Source organism: Zalophus californianus, chromosome X (genome assembly GCF_009762305.2).
Source record: "Zalophus californianus isolate mZalCal1 chromosome X, mZalCal1.pri.v2, whole genome shotgun sequence".
Lineage (NCBI taxonomy): Eukaryota > Metazoa > Chordata > Mammalia > Carnivora > Otariidae > Zalophus > Zalophus californianus.
This window is the reverse complement of record NC_045612.1, coordinates 1,757,084-1,782,035: the sequence shown is the minus strand read 5'-3', so window position 1 is coordinate 1,782,035 and position 24,952 is coordinate 1,757,084. Positions and strand designations below refer to the sequence as shown.

At 61.9% G+C, this 24,952-nt stretch overlaps 1 protein-coding gene across 2 annotated transcripts; it reads right to left on the bottom strand.

Moving 5' to 3' along the window:
- Positions 1 to 232: 232 nt before the first annotated feature.
- L1CAM (L1 cell adhesion molecule) lies at positions 233 to 24,296 on the bottom strand. Of its 2 annotated transcripts, XM_027609421.1 has the most exons (29): positions 24,192 to 24,296; positions 14,470 to 14,660; positions 11,619 to 11,633; positions 11,026 to 11,131; positions 10,579 to 10,781; positions 9,502 to 9,624; positions 9,214 to 9,384; positions 8,909 to 9,020; positions 8,609 to 8,793; positions 8,335 to 8,466; positions 8,036 to 8,179; positions 7,297 to 7,408; positions 7,013 to 7,179; positions 6,735 to 6,891; positions 6,441 to 6,565; positions 6,204 to 6,314; positions 5,728 to 5,925; positions 5,451 to 5,521; positions 5,063 to 5,285; positions 4,433 to 4,548; positions 4,048 to 4,249; positions 3,822 to 3,944; positions 3,528 to 3,701; positions 3,309 to 3,428; positions 3,060 to 3,212; positions 2,568 to 2,702; positions 2,177 to 2,249; positions 2,060 to 2,071; positions 233 to 1,531 (listed from the first exon to the last, which is right to left on the bottom strand). In XM_027609421.1, exons 2-29 carry the CDS (start codon positions 14,543 to 14,545, stop codon positions 1,300 to 1,302), a joined length of 3,771 nt encoding a protein of 1,256 aa, XP_027465222.1. In that variant the 5' UTR covers positions 14,546 to 14,660; positions 24,192 to 24,296; the 3' UTR covers positions 233 to 1,299. The 2 variants fall into 2 exon arrangements, with proteins under 2 accessions (XP_027465222.1, XP_027465224.1); XM_027609423.1 differs by lacking the exons at positions 2,060 to 2,071; positions 11,619 to 11,633.
- Positions 24,297 to 24,952: the final 656 nt, after the last annotated feature.

Genomic DNA, 24,952 nt, shown 5'->3' with positions numbered 1-24,952 from the left:
CTGAGAGGGTGGCCACCCCAGGGAAGCAGGCAGCCAGGCAGGCGCTCCCAGGTCAGTTATGTCCTATTACACAGGGAAGAGGGGCTCTCGCACCTGCCCCTCTGGTGGGAGCACACAGGTGTCTCGGAGGCCAGCAGGGCCCACGGGAGTGGAGGGCAAGGCTCTGGCACCTACCAGTGTGGGACGCAGCCGGGGGAAATCGTGCTTGGTAAAATGACGACAGTTCCTCTTCATTCGCAGGTTTTTATTTGCCTGTCATAATTCTGATATTTATGTACATATATATATATTTCTTTTGTTTTTTGTAAAGGGCTCATCAATAGACCAAGCAAAGGCATACAGGGAGACCTTGGCTGCCAGGCAGGAGCACAGCAGAGCTGGGAGAACCAATCTTTCCTTTTTCCTTTTTTTTTTCTGTGTGTGTGTGTGTGTGTCTGTTTTTATTTTTCCTAGGATGGGATCATCAAAGCTAATTGCTATAAAACCTAGAAACCACCTAGAGACTCAGACGTCTGCCTACACACTAGTGGCATATGGGGAAAGGCAAGGGCACAAACTTTCAAAGTCACGGTGTATTTACATTCCCAAGGTTGAGGGGCAGGGGAGGCTGAGGAGGGGCACTACTCGGACCGGACGGGGTGGCTAGAGGGTCCTGGGCTGCAGGAGGTGGCAGGGGCAGCGGGGAAGTGTGCCTGCCCCACACCCTGGCAGTGACAGAGGCCACTTGGATGTTGTCTGGTGGGCAGCGAAGGCAGCGTGTGTATAGAGCTCCTGGAAGCCGGCCCCGGGGTGGGGCAGGCAGCGGGCGGCAGGTGCCCACGAGCGTGATAGTGGCTGGTGGGGACTCTTGCCCACCTCCCATCCTGCTTGGAGCAGGTGGTGGGGACATCGAGTTCTGTCCCCAGTCCCAGCCCGGCTGTCCAAAGAGCGGCCACCCCTACTTCCTCTCTGCCCAAAGGCTGACGAGGCAGCATCTGAAGGCTCCTGATGTGTGGGGGATTGGCCCCCGAGCTGGAACAGAGCAGTGCGTGCCCAAGAAGGGGTGCAGCTGGGTTTTGGCAAAAAAGTGGGGACCGGGTAGTCAGAAGGGGATTAGCAGTGAGTTCCTCTCCTCTGCCCCCAACTTCAAGCCTCCCACAGGCCCAGGGGCCAGAGGCTGGGGCTGAGGCCTGAGAGGGGGTGGACGGAGCCTCGGTCCCAAGGGCAGCACAGGCGCTGGGCATGGGGGTCTCAGCCTCTGACTCCCCTGAGGCCCGGCCCTGGACTTGGCCCTGCCTGGCCTTGCCTGGCTGGAACACGCTACTCTAGGGCCCCGGCAGGGTTGATGGGGGAGGCGGCCCCTGAGCTGTCATTGCCTCCTGCCGCCTCCTTCTCCTTCTTGCCGCTGTACTGGCCAATGAAGGAGCCGTCCTCATTGAACTGGACATCCACGCTGCCCCCGTAGTCAGCCAGGCTGTCGTCGCTGCCCAGGGGCTTGATGTCTCCATTGAGGGAAGGCTGGCTACTGCCGAAGGCCTTCTCCTCATTGTCACTGTAGGGGCAGAGGGCGGGAGGGAGTGGGAGGCTGCCCGGCGGAGCCCAGCAGGAGCAGGTGGGTGCTGGCCTGAGGGAGGACGCCTGGCGGGAGGGCGGGGCCCAGGTTCCACCTGCCTTGCATTTGCTCTCAACGCACCGGGGAAGAAGTTCTCCTCCTTGACGTGCGCCCGGGACGGCAGGTGGTGTGCACACCACCAGCGGGGCAGGGCTTGGGCATGCCCAGGATCCCGGGGGGCCGTGAGGAAGGAAGTGGGCGCTCAGCCTGTAGGCGAGCCAGACATGGGGGTGGGGAGGGGAGCTGGGAAGGTGACAGGTAAGCCCAGAAACTGGATGTCAGTGTGGGGACCAGTTGGGGCACGTTGGCTTCTCCCTGAAACAGGGATCTGCTGGGCCAGAAGGCTGGGGGAGTGCAGAGCCCTGGCAAGCGTGGACCAATGGCACTCCCAGGCACACTGTCCGCAGGAAGGCCCCTGCCATCAGGCTCTGACAGTATCTTCCCACCTACCCCCCCACTCCGTCTTACCTCTCCAGGGACCTGACATCACCCAGCAGCACAGAGGAGAGAGAGACACAGGGTCAGATATGAAAGCGAGGGTGGTGCTGGGCGGCCGGCCGACACCTGCTCTTACCCCTGGCTCACCTGTACTCGCCGAAGGTCTCGTCCTTCATCGGCCGGGCCTCGGAGTCTACCTGGGTGTCCTCCTTATCCTTCACTGGAGACACAGACAAGGCCCGGCTTTCTCTCCCACCCCTGCCTGACTCTGGACGCTGGGTCCCATCCCCGGGTTGGAGACACGGGTGAGGCTTCCCCTCTGTGCTCTCTCGACAGCACTCAGAAGCCAAGAAGCCTTCGAGGTATACCGCTCACGCCGCATGGGCCTGAGGGCCCTTTGCTGCTGGTCTGCACAGAAGCTCCCTGTGGGCCCCCTGCCTGCCCCCACACGCCCATGCCATCCTGCCAGAGGCTCGGGGACCGAGGACGACTTGTAGAAGCTCTACCACCCTCGCCGGAGCCCCAGGCCAGGGGTTACCTGAGTATTTGCCGCCTTTGCTGCGCTTGATAAAGCAGAGGATGAGCAAGATGAGGAGCAAGAGAATGACGGCACTGATGAAGCCGATGAACCAGCCCTCAGTGGCAAAGCCGGCGGGAGGGAGCCTCACACGGCCTGCGGGGAGGTCAGGAAGACACTGAGCCTGGGCCCCAGCGAGACACCTACTCCCAGCCCTCTGTCCCTGGGGACAGACACCACAGGGGCTGGGGGTGGGGGTGGTGATGACCTGGGACCGAAGCATACTTGAAACTGACACTCGGCGGGGGAGCCCTCTGGGGGGCAGGGGGCGGGGAGGAGGAGGACCTTCTGCAAAGATGACTGCCTGGAAACAGTTAAAACAGAAGGATACTGAAAGGGGCCATTTCAGGGGCCTGAACTTCTCCATCACGGGCCAAGCAGCACCCAGATTCCAGGAGGAGGACAGTGGAGCCATGGCATGGGGCCTGGAGCTGGGACGGACGGAAGCCTCACCGGTGCCATTGGTCTTCACGGCCATCTTAAGGAGCACCCTCTCCTTGAGCAGGTGGATCTCATAGTCGGTGTCGGGCTGCAGGTCCCACTGTGTGTAGGAGCTCTGGTTGTAGCTGACATACTGCGGTGGCAGATGAGGGCTCATCTTCTCGTCTGCAGGGGCGAGGGCAGCAGGGGTCAGCAGGAGTGCCATGCAGCGGCCCGGTCCCATGCCACCACCCCCTGGGGGGGGGGCCCTTTTGTGCTCACCCCCCAGGGCTTTGAACCAGATCTGGAACCCAAAATTGCACTGGCCCTCCTTGGGGACCCAGGAGACCACGCTGTAATTCTCGCCGGCCATGGCCGAGATGTTGCCAAACTCCGGGGTCCCTGGGGAGCAAGAGCAGGTTGTGGGTCCTCGAGGCGGCCCAAGGCTGGCCCCCGTGGGCGTGGCTGTCTGCCGGGGCCTCCTCAGCCCCTCCAGCTCACCGGATAAGGCCATGGTGCCTCCCTCCCGCACAATGGCCTCTCCGGGGCCCTCCTTCGTGGTGGCCTGCAGCTGGAAGCGGTACCGCAGGTGAGGGCTGAGGTTGGTCAGGTTGTGCGTCCGCAGCTCAGGGTCCGGAAGGTCAAAGGACAGCTGCTCCTTGTCCCCGTCATCCACTGCGAGGAGAGGCAGGGAGTTGGCTGTGGCTTCGGGCTCTGCCTCCGCCCCCGCCCCCCCAGCTCCCCTCCACTCGTCGGCCAAGCCGGGCTGGGACGCGGGGCCCACGACACACGCACGAGGCTGGTAGGAGAGCACGTAGCCAGTGAGCACGCCGTTGTGGCTGAGCGGGGGCTGCCAGTGCAACAGCAGGCTGGTGTCCGACTGGCACTCCAGGTGTAATGCCTCCGGGTGGCCAGGCACTGTGGGGCACAGAGAGAGTGGCAGGTTCCGGCCCGGGCCCGCCTGGGTGGGCGGAGGGGCGGGGGACGGGGGGGGGGGGGGGCGCGGCGGTACAAGGCTCACCTCCCTCTGGGGTCCTGAAGGTCATCTCGCTGGCGGGCCCCAGGCCTCGGCCGTTAAAGGCCTGCACCTCCAGACGGTAGGAGCTGTAGGGCCGCAGGCCTCCCAGGACGGCACTGGTGGTGTTGGCGGGCACCACCACGTGGGCTTTGTGGACATGCCTTTTGCTGTGCTTCCTCTGACTGCCCTCCCACCAGTATGTCACCTGCAGGGGGGCAGGGGCAGGAGACCCCACTGCCCTCAGTGGGCGCCCTTTCCTCCTACCCCAAGGACTCCTGGGAGAGCAGTTCGCAGGTGGCCGAGGCCCACCCCAGATGCTGCTACTCCTGGTGGCCTCACACCTCACCCTGGGGACCCCCCCACCCCCACGCCTTGAACCCTTCCTTACATTGTATCCTCGGAGGTGGCCCTTGACCTGGGCTGGGTCCACAGGCCACCACCTGACCAGCACAGCACTTGAGTTAAGGATCTTGATGCCTTCCAACTCAGGGCTTGCCTGGGGGTCTGGAAACAGCCAGTGACATGGATGAGGGCCCGTGGCGCCTGGAGGCCAGGCCGGAACCCACCCGCAGAAGGAAGATGGATTTGGATGCTATATGGGGGGCAGGCAGTTTGATGAGCAAGGCGTGTGCATTGTGTCAGGGTCTCTCCTTATAGACTGTTTATTATTTGCAAGGGACAAAGGATCTGGACCAGGTGATCAAAATTAATATCTGGTAATGTTCCAGATGCAAGGAAAGGAGAGGCGCAGGACAACAAGACTTCATGGGGGATCCTGGACTGGATCCTGGACTGGGGGAAAAGACTGACAGAATTGGAATATCGGCTGCCAACTAGAAAAATATAGTGTATCAACGATAAACTTCTGTACTTTCACGAGGGCACTTTGGTTACGGAAGAAAATGTTCTTACTCCTAGGAAATGCTCTACTGAGAGCCCCAGTATGGAGAGAGGGGTGGGGGCCTCGCAAGGGCGTGTGGGCTCCACCCCCTGTGGGCGAGGCCAGCCCGATACTCACAGTCTTCCCCCGAGTAGCCAATGGTAATCTGGGGCTCAGGGCCCTTGCCCTGGCTGTTGACGGCCTGGACTTTGATCTCATAAGGCACAAAGGTGGAGGTGTTGGACACAACCAGGGAGGGGTCGCTCACGATCTGTTCCTGCCAGGCACCCCGCGTCCCCTGAGGGCGCCACTGGACACGGTACTGAACCTGGGGGGCATTCCAGTCCATCCACCTAAGGGGCTAGAGGGGGGTGAGCAGAAAAGGAGCTGGTCGGCCAAGAGCACCCCCTCCCGAGCCCAGCCTCATGTCCTATCATCCTCTGGTCCTTCGCACAGTCAGGGGGAGCAGCCGACAGCTGGATCCTGGCCTGATGTCCTGGGGCACGCTCAGCCCGGGGCCCCTCACCTTCCAAGTGATGACCATGTTGCTGGTCTCGTTCCCTTCCCCCTTCACATCCACAGGGTTCTTCTCTGGGGCTGGAAAGTAATGTGTTAACACATCAAAGCTGTGGGCTCCTGCCGAGGCTGTGAAGGTCAAGGCCCAAGGACGGAAGAGCCCTTTTTGGCCCTGGAGGCCAGGAGCCAGCATCTCTGATGAAACCCTGCCTCCCAACTCCCACTGGAAACCTAGAAGCAGAGGGGCTCGGGCAGGTCATTCTTCCCCTTGACTCCAGGTGGCTCACCTGCCTCAGGTGTGACCACAGTCTCGGAGGCGGGGCTGGGCTCTCCAGGGCCGTACTTGTTGATGGCAGTAACTCTAAAGGTATAGTGCACATAGGGCGACAGCTTGAGGGTGGTGGAGGTCTGGTTCCCGGGCACCTTGCCCAGACTATACCATTCCTGAGGCGCCATCTCCTTGTCCTCAAATTCGATGTCATACTCTGCCAAGAGGTGAATGGGCAATTGGGCATGTGGTCTATGGGGGAGGGGTAAGTGGGGGGACAAGTCTGGCTCTCCCTGAGGGGGAGAGGCAGTGCCCAAGGCAACAGGCAACTTCAGAGTCCCATGAGGAACCGTGAGCCCCAAACACAGGTGCAAGCCCCAAGGAGGGGGGCAGCCATGGAGCCACGGTCCGGGGAGGAGGGCGGTCCCACCAGGAGGGAAGGCTACCAGAGGTGGCAGGACGGAGGTGGGGAGGCATCGCGCTCGGGCCTCTTACTCTCGATGGGGGCGTTATGGTCCTCGGCGGGTCTCCAAGACAGGTGCACCTGGCTCTGCTTCAGCAGGTGACGATCAGACAGCTCCAGCTGAGGCACCGGCCCGGGGCTCCCTGAGGGTCACAGAGTGTGGATTCGCACTCCCCAGCTCGGGAGAGGCCTGCAATGTGACCGCGGGCTTCTGTGCCCCCCCCCCCGCCACCTCTAGGCCAGGAGCCCAGTACCATCCCAGGACTCACCCACCACCAGGAGCTCTGCCCTGCTCTCCACCATGTCCAGCTCGGTGCCAGCCACACAGCTGTAGTTGCCCTGGTCGCTGTAGTCCAGACCGTGGATGACCAGGCGCCCGTCCTCTATGAAGTACCTGGCGCGGGGGGGGGGGAGGGGGGCAAGCTTGTCCTTTTGTTCTGCTCCCCTCCGTCCCTCTCTTCCAGAACCTCCCTGCTCAAAGCAGAAGTGCTCCCCCATGGATGAGGCCAGGAGGTCTGGACACCCGGCTCTCCCCAGTCTGCCCCCTTCCACCAGTCCTGTACTTGTCACTGTCTCCAAACTCCTGGAGGTTTCGGCCCTCCCCTCGCCAGGTGATGCTGTGCTGCAAGGACGGATCAAAGGAGGCCTGGCACGTGAAAGTCACTTTTGAGCCTTTCTTCTCGATTGCACTCTGCGGCCCCTGTGTGATCCGAGTGGCATCTGAGGACAATGAAGGAAAGGGAGGGTCACTCCGGTGTCCTCCAGAGACCCTAACCCTCCCTCCTGGAGGTGTTGCTGATCATATCAGTGAAGTTGGGGGGGGGGCGGGTTATCACCTGACCTTTGACTTGCAGGTTAGCCGCAATGGTCACATTGTTCTGGTCATTGGCAGCCTGGCAGAAGTAGTGGCCAGTGTCATTGGCCTGGAGGTCCCGGATGCCCAGGGTCCCATTGGTGTAGGGGAAGAAGCGTTCATCCTGCAGCACGGTCTTCCCTTCCTTGTCTAGCCTACAGTGAGCAGGGCAGGCCCGGCTCATACCCCACCCGGCCGGGCGCCCTGCCCTCCCCGGCTCCCTGGCCCAGAAGATGGCTTAGAGGTGCCCCCTTTGGGGAGGGGTCACTCACCACTGGACGCTGGGCACGGGGGCTCCAAAGGCCTTGCACAGAAGATAGGCAGTGCTGCCCTCGACCGCCATGTAGGTCTCGTTGTCTGGGGTCAGGATCTTGGCCGGAAGCTCTGGGGGAGAAGTAGTTACAGAGGGCAGGGCAGGGCTCAGGGCAGGGCTCAGGGCAGGGCGAGGGTCCAGGAGCCGTCAGGGCAGGCACGGGGCTCAGCAGGACAGCCTCTCCCAGGAGGGCTCAGGGGCATTCTCAGGTCCCCAAGAGCCCTGCCCATCTTGTTTCCCTGCACCCAGGCTGAGCCTCCGCCTTCCAATGTGCCTCAGATATCCCTCCCATCCCAAGCACCCAAGTGTGTCCCATCACTTGAGGCTCCACTGACAGCCCACCTCTTCCTGAACGCCTTCCTGGCCCATCCCTGTCTTCCCCGAGGCTCCGGGAGAGGAGCCACCAGGCTGGCCTCGGGCACATCCTGGCCAGGGTGAGGCTCCACTCAGTGACACATGGTGGGCCAGAGCACTCTCTGAAGCCCCTCTGTAACCTGTAAATGGTGGCAAGCCCCCGCCCTTCCTCCACACCGCCACCCCCCACCCTCACCGCACGCTATTGATGAAGGTGGGCGAGAGATGGGGTGAAGGACCACAGGGAGGAGAGAGGCAGCCATGGTAGGCGAAGCAACTGTTGGCTGAGTCAGTCCAGGGGCCTCGCCTGGTGGGCTTCGGGGACAGACAGACGGGTTACTCACGAACGACATAGATGTAGGCATTGGCCAGCAGGAGCCCATGCCGGTTGCGGGCCTCACACTGCGTCACCATCGTGTCGCTGGGCTGCACGTTGCTCAGGATCAGGGCCCCACGCTGGATCCGGTACTTCTGGTCCGCGGCCAGTTCTGCATGAGCAGTAGGTGGGCCCCGGGCAGGGGCGGGGGGCGGGGGGCGCCCAGGGCAGAGCAGTGAGGCACGCTGAGGCCCCCACTCACCCTGCCCTCCCTCCCCAGGGCTCCCCCACTCTCCCCCAGGTCACCCTGCCTGAGGCCCCACTCACCGTCCACAGGAATGCCGTTGATTCTCCAAGTGACCTCTGGTTGGGGCCTCCCCTGCACTTGGCAGTCCAGGCGGGCAGTCTCCCCTGGCCCATACAAATGGCTCTGGGGTTTGTGTAGCCAGTAGGGGGCAGCTGCAAGGGGGAGGAGGGCGCCCTGAGCCCAGGGCCGGCGCTGGCCACAGACCCCGCCCCCTGCCACCACCACGGGCATTGCAGACTGCAGTCCCAGGAGGTGATTCCTGGGAGCCTGGGCCGCCCACTGGAGGCGTCCTACCCTCCACAGTGACGTAGTAGGTGTGCCGGTCGCTGCCCAGGGAGTTCTCGGCCAGGCAGCGGTACTCGCCATCGTCCTCCTCCACCACGTCCAGCAGCTGCAGGGTCTTGTTGTGGTTCTGGTAGGTGACTCGGTCAGCTGGCATGGGCCCACTTGGGCGCAGCCACTTGATGGTGGGTGTGGGGCTGCCCGGGGGGAAGAGGGGAGAGCACATGGGAGAGAGCACAAGGCTGCTCAGCACGGGCCCACGACAGGCCCCACTGATCTGCCCACACCACCACCCAGGGCACCCAGACTCACAAGCCCTCAGCGATGCACTCCAGGACCAATGGCTGCCCCTGCAAGGCTACCAGATGGCTGCTGGAGTTGCTGGGGAAGAGCAGGCGTGGCTTCCTGTCAATCATGCTGTTGGCTGGGAGGAGAAAGGAAGTGGGTGGCATGGCCCGCTCCTCGCTCCACCCACGAAATTACCAGGGAAGGGGTCTGGGCCAGGTGGAAGTGGAGGCCAAGCTGTCCCGGAGGAAGACTGAAGTCATCCGATCTCTGGGATGGGCTGTGCCTGAGGGTGAGGGGGTGGGGTGGGTATCCGGGTCTTTGGGACTCACTGGCCTTGACCCGGAGGTCAATGGGCTCCTTTTGGATGATGGTCCGCGTGCCAGGGAAGTGGGCGTGGCAGATGTAGTCGGAGTGGTTGTCCGAGGTGAGGACGTTGGCAAAGTAGAGATTGCCGTTCTGGCCCATTGTCACCCGCTCATCCTGCTTGATGTGCAAGATCTCTGCGGGGGTGGGTGGGGGGCACGGAGGCAAAGGTCAGGCCCCCATCTGGGAAGATGTACCCAGTGCCATCTTCAGCCCAGTCGGCAGCCCCCCCTCTCCCCCCCACGGGCACCCACTGCTATTCATCCAGTAGATCCGGAGTGGCTCGGCGCTGGGCGGGGGGTGGCAAGGCAGGACCACTGACTCCCCTTCCTCTGCCTCTACAGGTCTCACTGTCTCTTTCGGCCACTTGGGGGCACCTAGAAGTGACAGAGAGGCTGGCTCTAGGGATCCCAACTCTCCGGGCCGAGGGCATGGGAGGGCCAGGTGGAGAGGGAGTTGACGTTATCAGGAGGCAGGGACTCCGGGTCCTTCCTTTCTGGGCTCAAGGCTGAGGAGAGACTGGGCAGGAGACCCGTTGGCTGTGAAGGGTTAACCTGGGCGGAGGGGGGGGGGCGGTGGGGGGGTGGGGAAAGGCTGTGGTGTAGGAATGGGGGAGGGGAGCTGTGGAAAGATGTGGGAGTCACAGACCCTTCCATCATCCTGACACAGAAACCATGGCAACAGTTCCCAAGGTAACCAGAGGGGTGGAGAGGAGAGAGGAGCATGCTCCGGAGGCAGAAAGCTCAGGGAGGATGGGATGCAGAGGGAAAACCCCAGGGAGAGGGCAGCACAGATAAAGACAGAGCTGGAGAGGGGCGGCGTCGAGGAGGGAGATGGAGGTGGACACGGACGCAGCAAGGAGGAGGGAAAGCGGAGTGATGGGGGGGGTGGCAGGAGATGACCCAAGAGCCATGGAGAACAAGCTGGGACTGCAGAGACGCAGAGGAGAAGAGGGGACAGAAGGCCAAGCCCAGGCAGTGACTCAGACAGAGACAGAGCAGACCAGAGGGAGGGACAGGGCAGCTCAACAAGCCTGAGCCCGCATGCAGGAGCCATGCGGCAGGCCCCGGAGGCCAAGACGGGACAAAGCCCAGGGGAAGAAGCGAGGGAAGGGGAGCCAGGGGTGACCAGAAAGACAGTGGAGAAAGAGACAAAGCACGGAAGGAGGAAGGCGGCTGCGGCTGGCAGGGCCCCCAGTCTCTTCCACACACTAAGCCGCCAGCTGGGGGTGCACGGCTCCCAGCCCGGACTCCCACACCAGCTCCCTGAGACCTGTTCGGGGACCCTCTCATGTGCCCCAGGCCCTCCCAGGCCCCTGCAGCGCCTCGCACCCTCGGCCATGAGCTGGATCTCATGGGACATGGCCGTGCCCAGCTTATTGCTGGCAAAGCAGCGGTAGGTGCCCTGGAACCTCTGGGCAAAGTTGCTGTTGTTGCCCGTGATGGTGAAGGAGCCCGAATGCGGTGCCTGGTGCACGGTCACACCCAGTTCCTCCTTGGGTTTGAAGTGGACGCCATCCCGAGTCCAGCGGAACCTGTGGGCAGAAAAGGGCTCAGAGGCCTGAGACCCTGGAACCCAGGACAGGGGCTGGAACAGGCCAGAGGCCAGGCTGTGAGCAGCCCGGGGCCCCGGGGATGGACTGGGCAGGGCAAGGACCAAGGGTGATGAGAAAGATCTGGGGCATCTGGGCACAGAAGTTGGGTGGCCCTGGGAGGCACAAGGACTAGAAGCTGAGGTCAGCAGCCAGCAAGAGGGCTTAGAAGGTGAAGGTCACTCACTGCACTTCAGGTTTGCCACTGGCCTCACACTTGAGGCTGATGTCATCTGTGGGGAAGACGACCAGGCGCCGTGGAGACTGTTCCGTGATGACAGGTGGTTCCATCACTGGGGACAGGACAGACGGAGACGTGGCGTGGTGAGGACGGTGTCCGGCTCAGTCTCCACCCCTGTCCCATTGTGAGGGAAGCAGGGTTTGAAACCCTTAGAGCCCCAAGGCTACGGGGGTGGGGGGAAGGAAGAAGGAGCTAGAGAGCCATAGCCTTGTGGGTCACGAAAAGAGGGAGAGAAGGGGACACGGTACAAAGGTGGAAAGAGAGAACAGAGAGAACAGCAACAGAAAGTACAAAGCCGGACATGTAAGATGAAGCCGGAGACGGACACCAGGAAGTGCGCGAGGAAACGCGGGCCGGGGCAGAGCCAGGGCAGAGACGGAACAAAGACGGCCCACAGGTGAGAGAGCCAGAGAAGCGGGCAGCGCACACAGGGCACCGGGCTCCCGGGGAGAGCTGAGTAGGTGGAGCATATGCTGGAGGGGGACTTGCGGGCACCCCTCTTTCCCTGGCCTTCTGGGAAACACCCTCCCCCAACTTACCACGGTATCCTTCATCTAAGAAATCCAGGCAGCAAGGGAGAGAGCGGAGAGAAATGCTGACACTAAGCCCCAGCAGGGAGCCCAGTGGCAGGGACAGAAATAAGCCCCAGCAGACCCCCTGGGGAAGGGGAAGGAGGGAACCGGGGCCACGGGTGGTGTGACATGGGGGTTACATGGCAGGCTGGAGTTGTGGCAGGTCAAGACCCAGAGGGCAGGACAGTGCCCCGGTCACTGGTCTCAGGAGTGGGGTCACGCCCACAGGGGGCCAGGCTGTGGGGTTCTCGGCAGACAGGGAGAAAGGGAGAAATCTGTGCCTTTTACAAGGAGTGCCCTTTGGACAGACCCTTGCAACCCCCCCCCAGCCCCCCACCCCCCTCAGGGCCTGCATAACTGACCCCCGTTCCACCCAGGGTGCCTCCGAAGGTGGGGAGGCAGGCAGCTCAGCATCCAGGGCACCCTCCCCTGCCCCAGCCCACTTCCCTCCTAATCCAATTAGCACAGCTCAGTGTTTTCAATTACCCGGGCCCAGCCTTCAGAGCCCAGCCGCCCCTCCCCCCGTGAAACCCTCCCAAAGGCCTGGCTGCATCCGAGTTTCCATCGCCTGCAGGGCTAACGCCAACCCTCTCTTTCTCCCCTTCCTTCCTCCCCGCCTGCCACCAAGTTCCCTGGGGCGGAGGCCAGAGCTACTGCCTCCCCGCGCGGGACCCAGCCCGGCACTGGCCTGGGTGGCTGTGAGGCGGGGACAGGAGGCGGGGAGGCAGGACAGGGAGGGTAGTAGTGCGCTCCGAAAGCTTTGTCTCCGCAGAAGACCTCCGTTAAGGGCCCCCGAGAGAGGAGGAGGCTTCCTGGGGACACTGCAGAGGGAGCCCTGAGCTGGGGAGGGGCCAGTGCAGGCAGCCCAAGAGCAAGAGACGGTGACTGGGATGCGGAACAGGATGGGGAAAATCGACTGGATGGAGGAAGCGGGAATAGAGACAAAGGGGCCTGGAACGGCAGGAAGGGAGACGGTTCTAGCTGGAGGAGACGTTCCAACGGGGAGGCACCAGGCCACCCAGCATATTGTATTGGGGTCAATAACAAGCGCTGGCCGGTGCCCAGGGCAGCCCCCTTCTCTCTCCTCACTCCCCCCTTTCTCCAAATTCTCCCTGCCCCTCCACACACGGACACACCCGGCCAGATGGGCCAGCCAGTGTGGTAGCAGGGCAGGCCAGGCTGGTGCCCAGGGTAAGGCGTGAAAAGCAACCAAGAGGAGACGGAGGGGAAGGAGGACAAGTACATGTATGTCAGTGTCCAAAAGTGTGAATCCAGGCAGACATGTGAATGTTCCTGGGTGAACTGCCTGAAATATGTTTGCCCGGCAGTGTGTTTGTATATGGGTGTGTCTTGCCAGAGAACATCTGAAGGCTATGGGTGTGCGTGCTTGCATTCAGTATTGTACACCCGCCTCCATCTGTGTGGATGACTGCTCCTTTGTGTCTAAACCCCTTGCTTGTGTGTGGTGGTGGTGGTGGTGGTGTGTGTGTGTGTGTGTGTGCGCGCGCGCGTGTGCACGCACCTCTTATGTGTCCTCTCGGGGTCTCTGCCCCTTCTGTATATCTGGGCCTGATTGGATACAGGTGGCTTGTCTGTGTCTACCCACGTGTGCATCTATGTGCATCTGGAACCGGGGTCTGCACAGGTGTGACTGTATGGGCCTCCATGTGCATATCTAAGGGGTCATCCCCACCCTTTGTCCTGTCGGTCCCTCTCCACCTTCTCCAGACCCTCAGCTGCCTTCCCCCAAGGCCAGGTACCTTCCAAGCGCACCTCCCTCCACCCCTGTCCCACTCCTGGCATAGACAGTCTTCCCCACTGCCAGCCCCCAGCTCATCTTTCAGTGATACTGGCCTCCTCCAGGTCCAGGCTCAGAGACAAAGGTGGCAAGGTGAAGGGAGAAAGGATTGGAACTACCAAGGAAGGGGCAGGCTCAACATAAACATCATTATGGTAACACACACCCCACACGCAAATGGGTACTCACATGCGGCCCCAACTCACATGCATACACGACCCACTATACTCAAATGCTAACAGTCAAATACCTGCAGACCTTCCAAACCTGACCAATAAGTAACAGTTATAGTGACTCACAAACTTACACATACAGGAAATCAAAATCACACTCAAGAATATCCACACTTTGTCAGTCACAACCACATACTTACACGCAAAATACACAGTCTGTGCAACTCACAAGCATGTGCAAATTCTCATGTTTTGTCACAAACCTCCAGCCATACTCCCCAACACCCACACACCTACCCATGACCCTCCACAAACGAAGGTTCCAGCAGTCCCACCCCTCAGCCCCACCCAATCGTAAGGATCCAGAAACCTGCTGGGCCTTTGTAAGGTGTCTTGTCCCGTCTCACTTCACAGACAGGGCTACCAAAGGCCCGAGATGGAATTACTCGTCAGAAGGAAGGCAAAACTTGAATCCAGTGCACAAGCTAGCCCATAACCGGGGCCGGCCCCCTTCTCCTGCCCGCCACAATCCTGGCGGCGGGTGGGGGAGGGCGGGCCAAGGGAGAGAGCACAGAGGGCCCCCCCCACCCCGCCGCCAGAGCCAAGCTCGCTGTCCGTGGTCCTGAAACCGATCGCCCCGCCCGCGCCTGTTCCCTATCCATGGTGCTGACACACCCCGCGTCTTCCAACCTGTTCTCTCCAGAGGTCCTGGGTACCTCCCGCCCACTCTGTGCCCAGGAAAGTAGGAGTGAGGGTCCAGAGCCGGCAGAAGGTGAGGAGGCAGAAGATAAAGAGGAGCCCAGCGCGGCGGCGAAGGGAGGCGTCAAGGCTCCCTCCGGCTACTCACATTCGTCGGGGATCTGGATGAGCAGGCAGGGGCTGCACAGAAGGAGAGGCCACAAGTACCGCAGCGACACGGCCATCTTCCCGGCGGCGCCAGCAGCTCGGCACGGCACAGCCGGCCGGGCTCGGCTCAGGCTCCGGCCGGAGGGAAGGGGGCTGGTGGGCGGCTTGGGGCGGGAGCCGGGGGTGGGGGCACTGGGAGAGGGAAGGAGGGAAAGGAAAGGTGGGGGAGGAGAGAGGAGAGAACGGACGACTTTAGTGACTAACATCTGGGCGAGCCCGGGCTCCTGGCCCCGCCCCCCGCCCCGCCCCCAGCTGGCCGGCTCCCCCATCCCTCCCTCCCCCGCACCTTAGAGGGAGAAACCTAGAAGAGTCTTAGCACCGGCTAGGCCTCCAGGTTGCCTTTCATTCCTTTTCTCCTCTGTCTGTGCCTTCCACACCAGCTGCCTCTCCAGCATCAACTTGTTGCCCCAGTCAACTCCCCTGAGCATGCCACAGGCCACTCTGTGCATGAGTGTGGATGTGGATGGGCACGTAGCCAAATATGCACATTAGTATTTATGTGGCTGTGTGTGTGCATGCAGGAACACATTTGTATATGTCTTCTCTGGGAGGGGAGTGCAGTCACGAGTGGGTAGGTGTCTGGGAGAATCAATGCATGGGTCTAGATAGCTGTGTGTGCACACAGGAGAACGTGTGTCTTCTCGTGCGTGTCTGTGGGGGATCAATCCTCACATCTGCTACCTCTGTGTGCACACAAGCAGGGGCACGCATGTATATGTAGAGAGAGAACTCTTGTCGGTCTCATTGTTGTGGATTTCAGAGCCAACTAATCTCTGGGTGCTGTTCAGGTCTAAAAAGCTGGTGGGGGGCAGCAGGATCTTGGGAAGTGGGGACAGGGAAGGGAAGAAAGGGGCCCAGGAAGGTGGCATCTCATAGAATAGTTTGAGGAAATGGAAGAAGGGCGAAGGAAGCCTGACCTCAAGAAGTGGCAGGAGAAAAGCAAGTAGGAAAGCACCTCTCCTCTGTCCCTCAGGCCCCTGGGGGGGGGGGCAATAGAAGTGACTGTGGCCTCTCCCTTCCAGATGCTGCTGCAAGCCAGGGTCAGGGCAGGGATCAGCGGGAGCTCTGGGACGGTCACCTCTCAAGTGTCTGGCAGGCCCAGGTCTTTTTCTGAGTCTTCTTGGCTCAACTCCTAGATGTGTCCACCCAAGCCCAAGTGACAGCAGCCATACCCATGTTCCACCTGCATGCAAGAATCCCTGAAGACTGGAGGCAAGGGGGAGACTCCAGGCAAGGGGAGGTTCTCTGCCAATGATAGAAGAGGAAACACACTCCCAGGAAGACAGCTGACTTTGACTCCAAACAGGAACGGGTGTGAGAAAGAGGCAAGGGGAGAAAGTGCAGGAGGGGTAAAAATAGGTTGCTGGTTGACAGAGAGCTTGAGGCTGGAGCTGGGGTCTGGATGCCCTCCCCAAGACCATACTGGACATCTTCATTGTGCCCAGCCAACACCTCAACGAAGGGGGACCAAGCCTCATCCACAACGCTGAAGGGGTGGGTAGGGAGGCCTAGGATGCCATGCTAAGGCATCTAGACTCTGTCAAGAAGCAATCAGGAGCCATAAATTGGTTTTGGGTAAGGTGACCCGAGAAGAGTGGTGAATGCAACAGACTGCCTGGGGACTAGGTAGGGCAAATGGATGGTGGTGAAGAGCAGTCAGCTTGGAGGTCTCAGACTCCCACATCCAGAGCTGGACGGGGGAGGTGGAGAAGCACCAGGATAGGTCAACATGGATGGGCTGAAGGTCAAGAGAATGACTTGGAGGGCTGAAAGTGGTGAACGCATGGCCAATTCCCAACTTGTAAGAACTAAGCTGGGGCCCAGAGGGGAAGAGCAACAGCTCTGCCCCCACCTTCCCTCACCAAGCCAGTACAAGCAGGGTGGCCCCCAGGCATGCTTGGCCTCCACTTCAAGGCCTGTAGGAAACAGTAGGAGACTCAGATCAGAGGACAGGCGATCAAACAACCACCTTGGGAGCTCTGAACAGTCTAGACTTCAGAGGGGGAGGGGAGAGAAACCAGCGAGGGCAAGCTCAAATAAGGGCCTTTCTGCATGAAGGAGGCCTGAGTGCTCCCTTTGCTGGAATGATGATCACTGTCATGGCAGCTCCTCTTTGTCCTCAAAATCTAGGCTCCCAGAATGGGGCTCAGCACATATACCCCAGGTGTATATGCAGGGTCAGTACAATACTTCCAAGCCCCTGGTCCCCATTCTCTGCCCCATCCCAATGCCCCACAGTCTCCTGGTATTTGCCACCCAGCCTGCCACTTTCCCGGGCACTCAGACAGGCAGGAGCCAGAAGGTTGAGGCCCCCTGACAGCTGGGAGGGGGCTCTGCCTCCTCCACTCCCACTGCTGCTGGGTCTCTGATCTCTCCTCATTCCTCAGGCAATTACAGAGCAAGCAGCTCAGGTTGTCAGCTCAGCAGGCCCCCCAACCCCCATCAGCACCTCCAGGGGCAGGGAGGCAAAGAGAGTGTTCCACAAGCTGGTGTACAGATGGAGCCAAGGCCATGTCTGCGAGGGGTGGGGATGGGCTGGGGAAGACTGAAGGGTGACAGACAGGGTGAGAAAGAGGCAGGAGGGAGCAGGAGAGGCTGAGAAATGGGGCTGGGGGAGGGAGGGCAGGGAATGGGAGACAAAGGGTGCTGGGCCACCACTACAGTAACCAAGAGAGAAATCCAGCAACAGAGACTGGCACTGGGGAAAGGGAGGGGGAAAAGGTGTACAAAGAGCGAGAGATGGGAAACGGCCCAAAGAGCAAGAAGAGTGAGTGGTGTGTGTGTGCACACGGGCACAGGCCTAGTGGTGCCTCCTTGGGCGTCCCTGTCCCTTGGGGCGGAGGGGTGTGCCAGGCAAGGGACTGGGAAGGAGGGAGATGGGCCTGAGGAGGCGGGCTTCCTGGGCTTGGAGGTCAGGCTGGACTGACAGGCAGGGCAGAGAGACAAACGGCTGAGAAGCTGTTGAGCCAGGACCACAGATACAAAGCCCACGATAACAGACCAAGCAGCAGGTCCCGCAGGTCCCCGGCCACTTGTGGCACTGGGGCTAGGAGACAGTTGTAAGACACGATGAATGAGCCACTGCTGGCTGGCCCTCCCGGAGGAGGTGGGGACCCCCACAGCCGGGAGGGAGAAGCACTCGGAGGATCCCAGTGGAGTCCTTCCAAGATCTCTGCTAGTGCAGAGTGAGCGGCCGCCTGGCTAGGGGCAGGTGCCCACACGTGCGCAGGCACATCAGTGGGTGTCCGTGTGCATGCTTGCCCTTTGTGCTGGGGGGAATGCACAGCAAAAGCAGGCTGCTCCCGAGTGGGTCCAGCTGGGAACCCATCCCTCGCCCCCCACACCGCACAGACAGGAAGAAAGGGTGCGGCAGGCACGGAGGTAGACTCGTCCACTGGAGCCTGCAGGACTCCAGACGGGCTCCGCCCTTTGCCGCACCCCAGCTAGATTGTCCCTGGGTCCCCTGGGGAGTCCTCTCCTCTGGCCTCCTGTCCTCTGAGGGGAGGACAACTTGGAAGGTCATGGAACGAGGTTGAGACCTGGGGTCGCTGCTTTCCTCCCTGCGCGCGCACACACACACACACACATGAACCTTCAAGGGTGCCCAGCGTGAATTCCCAGGTCCTGTGTAGAGTCCTCGCTGCCTCTCCCATCTGATAGAAATGCACTTGCTCAAGGGACAAGTAGCGAGAGGGCCCTCCAGCTCAAGGTCTGTTGAGAATGGCAGTGTCCTAGGGCCTCACAGGCCCGAGCAGGAGCAGGGCTGGGGGCTCAGGCCCCAGGTGTGTGAGACGGTCCGAGTGTGGGTGCCTGGTGTGCATGCTCATAGACCTGGGGAATGGCTACGTGCGGGCACCCATGCCTGGGCTGTCTCCCCAGCAGGGCTGGTGGGGGTCTTTGAGCCTGTCACAGCATGTACAGGAGGCCGTGGGTGTCACCTGCACCCCGTGCACTGTGTTCCTTTAAGGCTCCTCCTCACCCTCCCCCCCCCCAGACTGTGGCTGGCGGGTTTCCATGGAGATGGAGCCCAACTCCCTCCACTGGCAGCCCGGAGGAAAGCCTGCCGCAGCCTAATGGGTTATTTAGATAATACATAAAGGAGGCTGCTGGGTGGGAGCCCCACAGGTACCTGGGGGCCTGGAAGCCTTAAAGGATTGCCACCTTGTCCTTTGTGGTTCCCCCCCCACATCGCCCCTCCCTAAGGCGCTCCCCAGAGTGAGCCCTCAGCCCCCTCAAGGCTGCAGTCTCCAAGGCAACAGCTCACCTGTAATGGACCATTCTCCTTAAAGGATGAGGAAAGGGTGGGACAGAGGTTAACCCTTCGTGGGAGAGCAGGGAGGAGAGACAGTCTCCACTGGGGAGGGGAGGGGAAGAGCTCACCATCTGTGGCCAGGACAGTTTTTCTCCACCCCCTCACGTGTGTGTCTCAGCCAGGTGCCCCATTTTAGTAAATAAAATCATGGATACCACTTACCACACGCCAGGGACCCTTCTAAGCACTTTTACTTACGTCACTCAATTAATCCTTAAAATCTCCCCGGGGAAGGAAGTGCTATCATGATCCCAATTTTACAGATGAGGAAACTGAGGCTCAGAGAGCCAGAGCAGTATCCAAGGTCACAGAGCCAGCATGAACGGACACTCACCGGGGGGTGAGCTTCTAGATAGGGCGGAGGTTCCCAAAGCCACCAAACACTACGGGGCGGGGGGGGGGGTCAGCTCACCTCTCAGGCGCCCGGCCTCCCAACATGTGTATCTGCTTGCTTTCCCAGGGGGCCAGGGCCCTGGACAAGGATGGCCTCCAAGCCGTCCTGCCCCCTTGGGAAGGGCTTATTTGCTAGGCAGATGGCAGGCAAATGTGGGGGGCAGGGAGGGAAATCTTGGGAGCAGGCCACGTGGAAGTAGGATGTGACCCATATCACGCCTCAGCACAGAGCAGAAACCATCCCATCCTTAGGCCTTGGGCTTTACATGAGGCCCCATCCAAGGACGCCAGCCAAGAGAAGGCAAATTCCTTTCCCTATTAGGCTTGGGGACAGCCGTGCAGAAGGGGAAACTGAGGCCCAGTGGAGCAGGGGCCAGGACTCCAGCCTCCCAGACCTCTAGAATGCCAGTGCTGTAGCCAAGTTTCCCATGCACAGTTGGGGAAACTGATGCCCACGGCCTAAAAGCTGCCCCTCTTTACCCCCTCTAAGCCTTCCCTTCAGCTCTGGAAAGTGAGCTAAGAACAAGACCAGAATACACCCCCATATGCACACCTAAGAAATGAACCTGGCACTAGAAGGGGCTTTGGGGGCCAGGCTAGAGGGCACAATGTACATCGCATTGCTATGGGCTGGCAGGGCCTGCCTCTAGAACCGGAGGGAAGAGCCGGCAGGCAGTGCAGGGAGGGTGCCAGGCAAAGAGGAGAGGCAAGAAGCCCCAGCTGTCTGCTCGGATCTGCCAGTCCTGGGACACCTGGCCCACGGAACGGGGTGGGGGACGGGCAGGAGGTGCCTGAAAATGGCTCAGAGACTGCCAGGCCCCTCCAGCCCCCTCAGGGCTCCCCACTCCCAAAGGGCTAAAGAGCAGAGGGGGCACAGGAAGCCTGGGGTGGACAATGGAGTCTCTGTTGTCCCCAGGGCCTCAGCATTCCTAAGGCATGAACGCAGGAGGCCAGGGGAGGGGTCGGAGGGCACCCCCCCACACACACAACGGGAAGTCCCATATCATGCGTGTCGTGCTGCCACCGCCATCAGCCCCGCCCCTTCCCGGCATCTGAGGGGACCCATTCGGGCACAGAGGGATCTGTGTGCCCACGCTCTCCCACGAACACAGACAGACGCACACATGCAACCAGATGTAGGATCCCCACACACGCAAAGAGGAATCCTGGAAGCTGCACACACACGCGTGTCCAACACCGTCCCCAGGCAAACGTCCAGCCTGGCTGCCCTCTCTGAGTGCTCTAGACCGGAGAGCTGAGGGAGGGGCTCCTGGAAACCCATCTCCCGCCTTCAAGCTCCTCAATCAGCCTGCATCACGATGGACAGGCTCAGAAGGCCCCCTCGGCTGAATGCACAAAGCCCAGGACTCTGTCACCTCCTGCCCCACCCAATCCACGGCTGACAAAGCCATCCCTGTGCAGGACAGTGGCCGGATGCTCCCCTGCGGCTTCATGAGCTAAGGAGAACACGGAGGGCCCAGGCAAGCTCCTGAGGCCCTGGGTGGGGGGCACTGGACAAAGAAAAGCTTCCAAAAAGGCCAGCAGTCCAGACCCTTCCCCTGCAGAGGGACCCCGGCCCCCTCTCTGACCATTGCCTTTAGGAAGCCACAAAGATCCTGTTGATATCTAGGGAGAAAGCAGACTGGCCTTGCTAAAGGCCTGTCCCCCAGTCCTCTGGCTGGTGGCCAGCAGGCGCCTCCTGTCCACCATCCAGGTCAGATGAGGCCCCTACAGGCAGTCTGGGCCCAACCCCAAGGCGTGGAGCCCACTGGAGGAGTGTTGGAGCAGCAGAGCAGTCACCCCGGGGCTGAGGCTCAGAGCTGGAGCCAAGCTCAGGGCGATTGGGAATGGGGCAGGGGAGGAGGGGGGGGGAGTAGACAAAAGGGGAAGCAAAGAGACTGAGCCCAGGGCACCAAGGGGGAAGGGTGGGGCAGGCAGAGGCAGGGGAAGGGAGGAGGGAAGCAGTGCACTCCCCACAGCAAAATTCAGCTGAGTGGGGAGGAGAAAGGTGATGCCTTTGGGGGGGGGGGGCACGGAGAGCTGGGGGTGGGCAGGGGAAGCCGAAGAAGGGAGGCGGTCAGGATGGGCCCGGTCAGAGCAAGCAGCAGGGTGAAAGACTGGAGGGCAGGGCCTGCTGAGGGCCCATCCCAGCGGGGCCCCACCCAGGGACCCAAACACAGCCGACCATCCATTTTGTGCGAGGAGCAGGCAGGGCCAAAACAGCGCCCGCTTGGGACCCTAAAGGGAAAGATCAGACCCCCTGCATCCCCCCATTGTCTGAATCACAGGCTGGGGCGGGGCCCCTGGGACTGCACTCTGCGTGTTATCTCCCCACCTCACACCTGCAGAGAGGAGCCTCTTGGTCAGCATCTCTACTCCATTCTCCCCTAGCGCATGCCTTCCCCAAGCCCAGGACAACCCTACAAACCCACCCCCTTCATCCCGGAACGGTTTGATCTTTTGCCCAAGAAGGGGGTCCTGGAAAAGCTCCCACCACCTTTGCCCTGGCTCTCCTGGGGGCTGGCCTGGCACTGCGGGTCATGACTGGCAGGGCCTGGCCAGGCCACTCTGCAAGGCCACGCAGCCCTCACTGCCCGCAGGAGGGCCCTGAGACGTTCCTTCCGGCTGCAGCCATTTACAGCAGCACCAGAGACTGTCTCGAGAGGGACCCTGGAGATGAACGAGTCTGTGCTCTCATGTGCTAGCCAAGAGGGCTGAGACTCAAAGCAGGGAAGGGACTGGGGGGCCCAAGTCACTGGGCTGGGAAATGGCAGGTATGGCACATGGGGCCGCCTCCTCCATCCTCCCCAGCCAGTTTGCCCAAGTGCGTGCCATGGAAGGCACCCGCCCCGGCAGCCAAAAGAGGCTAATCAGACAGCCGCTGGAGTAGACCTCAGACGAGGCCCTTCATCACTCCTTGCTTCCCTTTTCCCTTCAGAGAGTCGCAAAGGAAAAAAGAAAACCAATTCATTCCCTTGGAGGACAAAGACGGTGTCGGTCAGGTTTGTTACTGGCTTTTCCATCGGTAGCACGGAGCCTGGCCCAGGTGGGCACTTGGCAGTGAGCAGCTGCCCAGCAAATGACTGCCCACACCATGGGCCGCTGGGCTCCGGGGCAGGGAGGAGCTCATCACTGTGCAGAAAGGGGCCCCTGCCGCCTCGGGGCGCTGTGCACCCACTTAGTGCTCTGCAGGGGGGCTGAGGGCTGGGCACTGGGGGAGGAGCCTCTGGGGAGCAGGTGGTAGCAAACCAGGGAGACTGAGGCTGAGGTGCGCTGAGCGGTGATCGGATCACTGGCAATCCTTAATTTCTTTTGTTCTTTTCTGGATATTTCAAGTGTACCACGATAAAGCTGCATTTCCTCTAGGATCGCACACGCACGGACACAAATAAGTATGAAGGGAAAGAGAGAGCCCAGAATACACACTAGGAGCCACAGGACATTCCCGGTCTCAGCCCTGACACCAACTTGCCTTGCGGCCACAGATGGCCAAGAGCCCCTGAAGGCTGGGGAGCCCGTGGGTGCACGTGTGGGTGCTGCCTGGGTGCGAGAGGCTGGGCCAGACGCAGTCCCACCACCTGCGGCAAGGAGCTGGTCAGGAGTAAGAGGCCCCAGCCCGGACCCTGCCCCAGCCCTCCCAACAAGGGACAAGAAAGATGAGGTTCGGCAGCAGTTCATAGGAAGAAAGGCTGACTGGCTTATTCACTGTCAGGGCCACGTGAGTCAGCAGAGATGACACTGGGCTGCCCAGAAGCCCCTACCCTTTGGGTGGAGTTAACTGGAAGCAGGGCACCTCCTTGGGTGGGTGTCAGGCCTCCAACTCCTTGCGGCTGGCAGATGGCCCCCGGGGTTGCCTCCCTAAGGCAGGCAGTGATGAGCGGGACTCCAGATCCCTGTAGGGGGCACCGGGTTGTACTAGGTGCTCCTTTGCAACCCCTGCCAACCAAGAGATCCCAAAAGTCTGCCCTAGGGAGGGGGGAAAGAGGAATTGCAGGCCCCTCCCTTAGCTGAACAGAGACGGAGACCGGCAACGGGCAAAAGACGTTGAGGCGGGTAGTGACAGCGCCCTGAGCATCTCGCTTTCCAGAATCCCTGGCCCTGAGCCACTGGGACCCTCCCTCCCTCACCTCTACCCGACAGACCCACATTCTACACCCCTGTGCACTGCCGCACATCGGTAGGCGCCCAGGCTGACCTCACACAGTGCACCCTTTCTTGGCCACGAGAGCCTGCAGAAACTGAGGCTCCAGACACACCCTGCGCCTCCGCAGGAGGAGACCCCGGTCCTGGTGCAGGCTTGCAGGGGGGCCCCGGGAAGTCCAGGCTGGGGTTTGGAAAGAAGAGGGAGGAGAACAAAGCCCCCCTTCGCCCCCCCCCCAACGCGGCCTTGGGGCAGAGGGCCAGGCAGCGCCCAGCCCTGTCCCCACCCCTCCCCCCATGGCAGGGGCAGCCTAGGCCAACCCCTACAACGCAGGCGGCGGGATTTTCAGCCAAAGGGAGCCCTCGACTGGGGAAGAGGGGCAGCCACGCCCAGGGCCACACCCCAACGCGGCCGATGGGGGGGGGTCACTCGGCCCCCATCGCGCTCCCTTTCTCACACACGCGCACACCCGTAGGGATGTGCCAACTTCAGCCCCCACCTGCCCGCACAGGCCCTGCCTCACTCCCCGCGGAGTGTCCTTCTCCCGATCGGCATTTTGGGCGTCGCCCAGGTACCCCTCACCTGTCGGGCTCCGGTCCCCGGTCTCCTTCCCCCCCGCCCGGCTCCTGTCCGTGGGGCCCGGAGCCCGGTGCCTGGCCTGGGTGGGGCTCCAGCGACGGCCCCCACCCCCGCAACTGCGGGCAGGGCTGTGCGGCGCTCCTAGCTCTCGTCCCCCCGACCCCGGGCAGGGCTGAGCCAGGGGGCCGGGGGCGTCGCAGCCGCAGCCGGGGCGCGAGGGCAGGCCTGCCCGGCTTACCTGAGCTGCGGCTGGCTGCCGCTCGGGCTGCCCGCCCAGCCTCCGCGCACGCCGGCCTCGGACCCGCTGCCGGAGCGCGTCTGCGATGCCGATGCTGCGGCGGCAGCGGCGGGGCGGGGCGGGCGTGCGCGCAGGGGAGGGGGAGGGGAGCGCAGGGGAGGCGGGGGAGGAGGGAGTGAGATCACCTCCCCCGCCGCCCGCCCCGCCCCGCCGCGCCCTCGCCCCTCTTCTCAGCGGACCCCCGCTGCTGAGCCGGGCTGCTGAAGCCCCGCGCCGGCCGGGAGTCGCCTGTGGCCCCCTGCGGGAGCTCAGTGCGACCCCCGCCGCCAGATTTCGCCAGACCTGCGCCGGCAGCCCCGAAGTCCCCGGCCTCTGAGCGCCCCCGCACCGCGGCACCCCCGCCGCAGTGTCGGCTCGGGGTGCAGGAATCGCGGGGCTAGGGTGCCCCCGGGGCGCGGGGCTGGGCGGTGGAGAGAGGAGTCGGGGGGGGCAACAGCCAGGGCGACCAGGGCGACCAGGGCGCTGGCGAGCGAAGGGCACCCACACGCAACGCGGTCCCGGCCGCGCCCTGGTCGTGGGGGTGTTTGGACGCTCCCCCACCCAGGGGACAAGACTCCCAAGTCCCCGGGGTCTCCCCCGAATCCCTCCCATCCTAGGCACCGGGTCCAGTAGGGCGCGGACCTCGATTTCAGCCCACCAAAGACGCTCCAGGGATGCGGGCAGCCCAGAGCCCAGGGGCGAGGAGGTCACGGAGAGGGAGC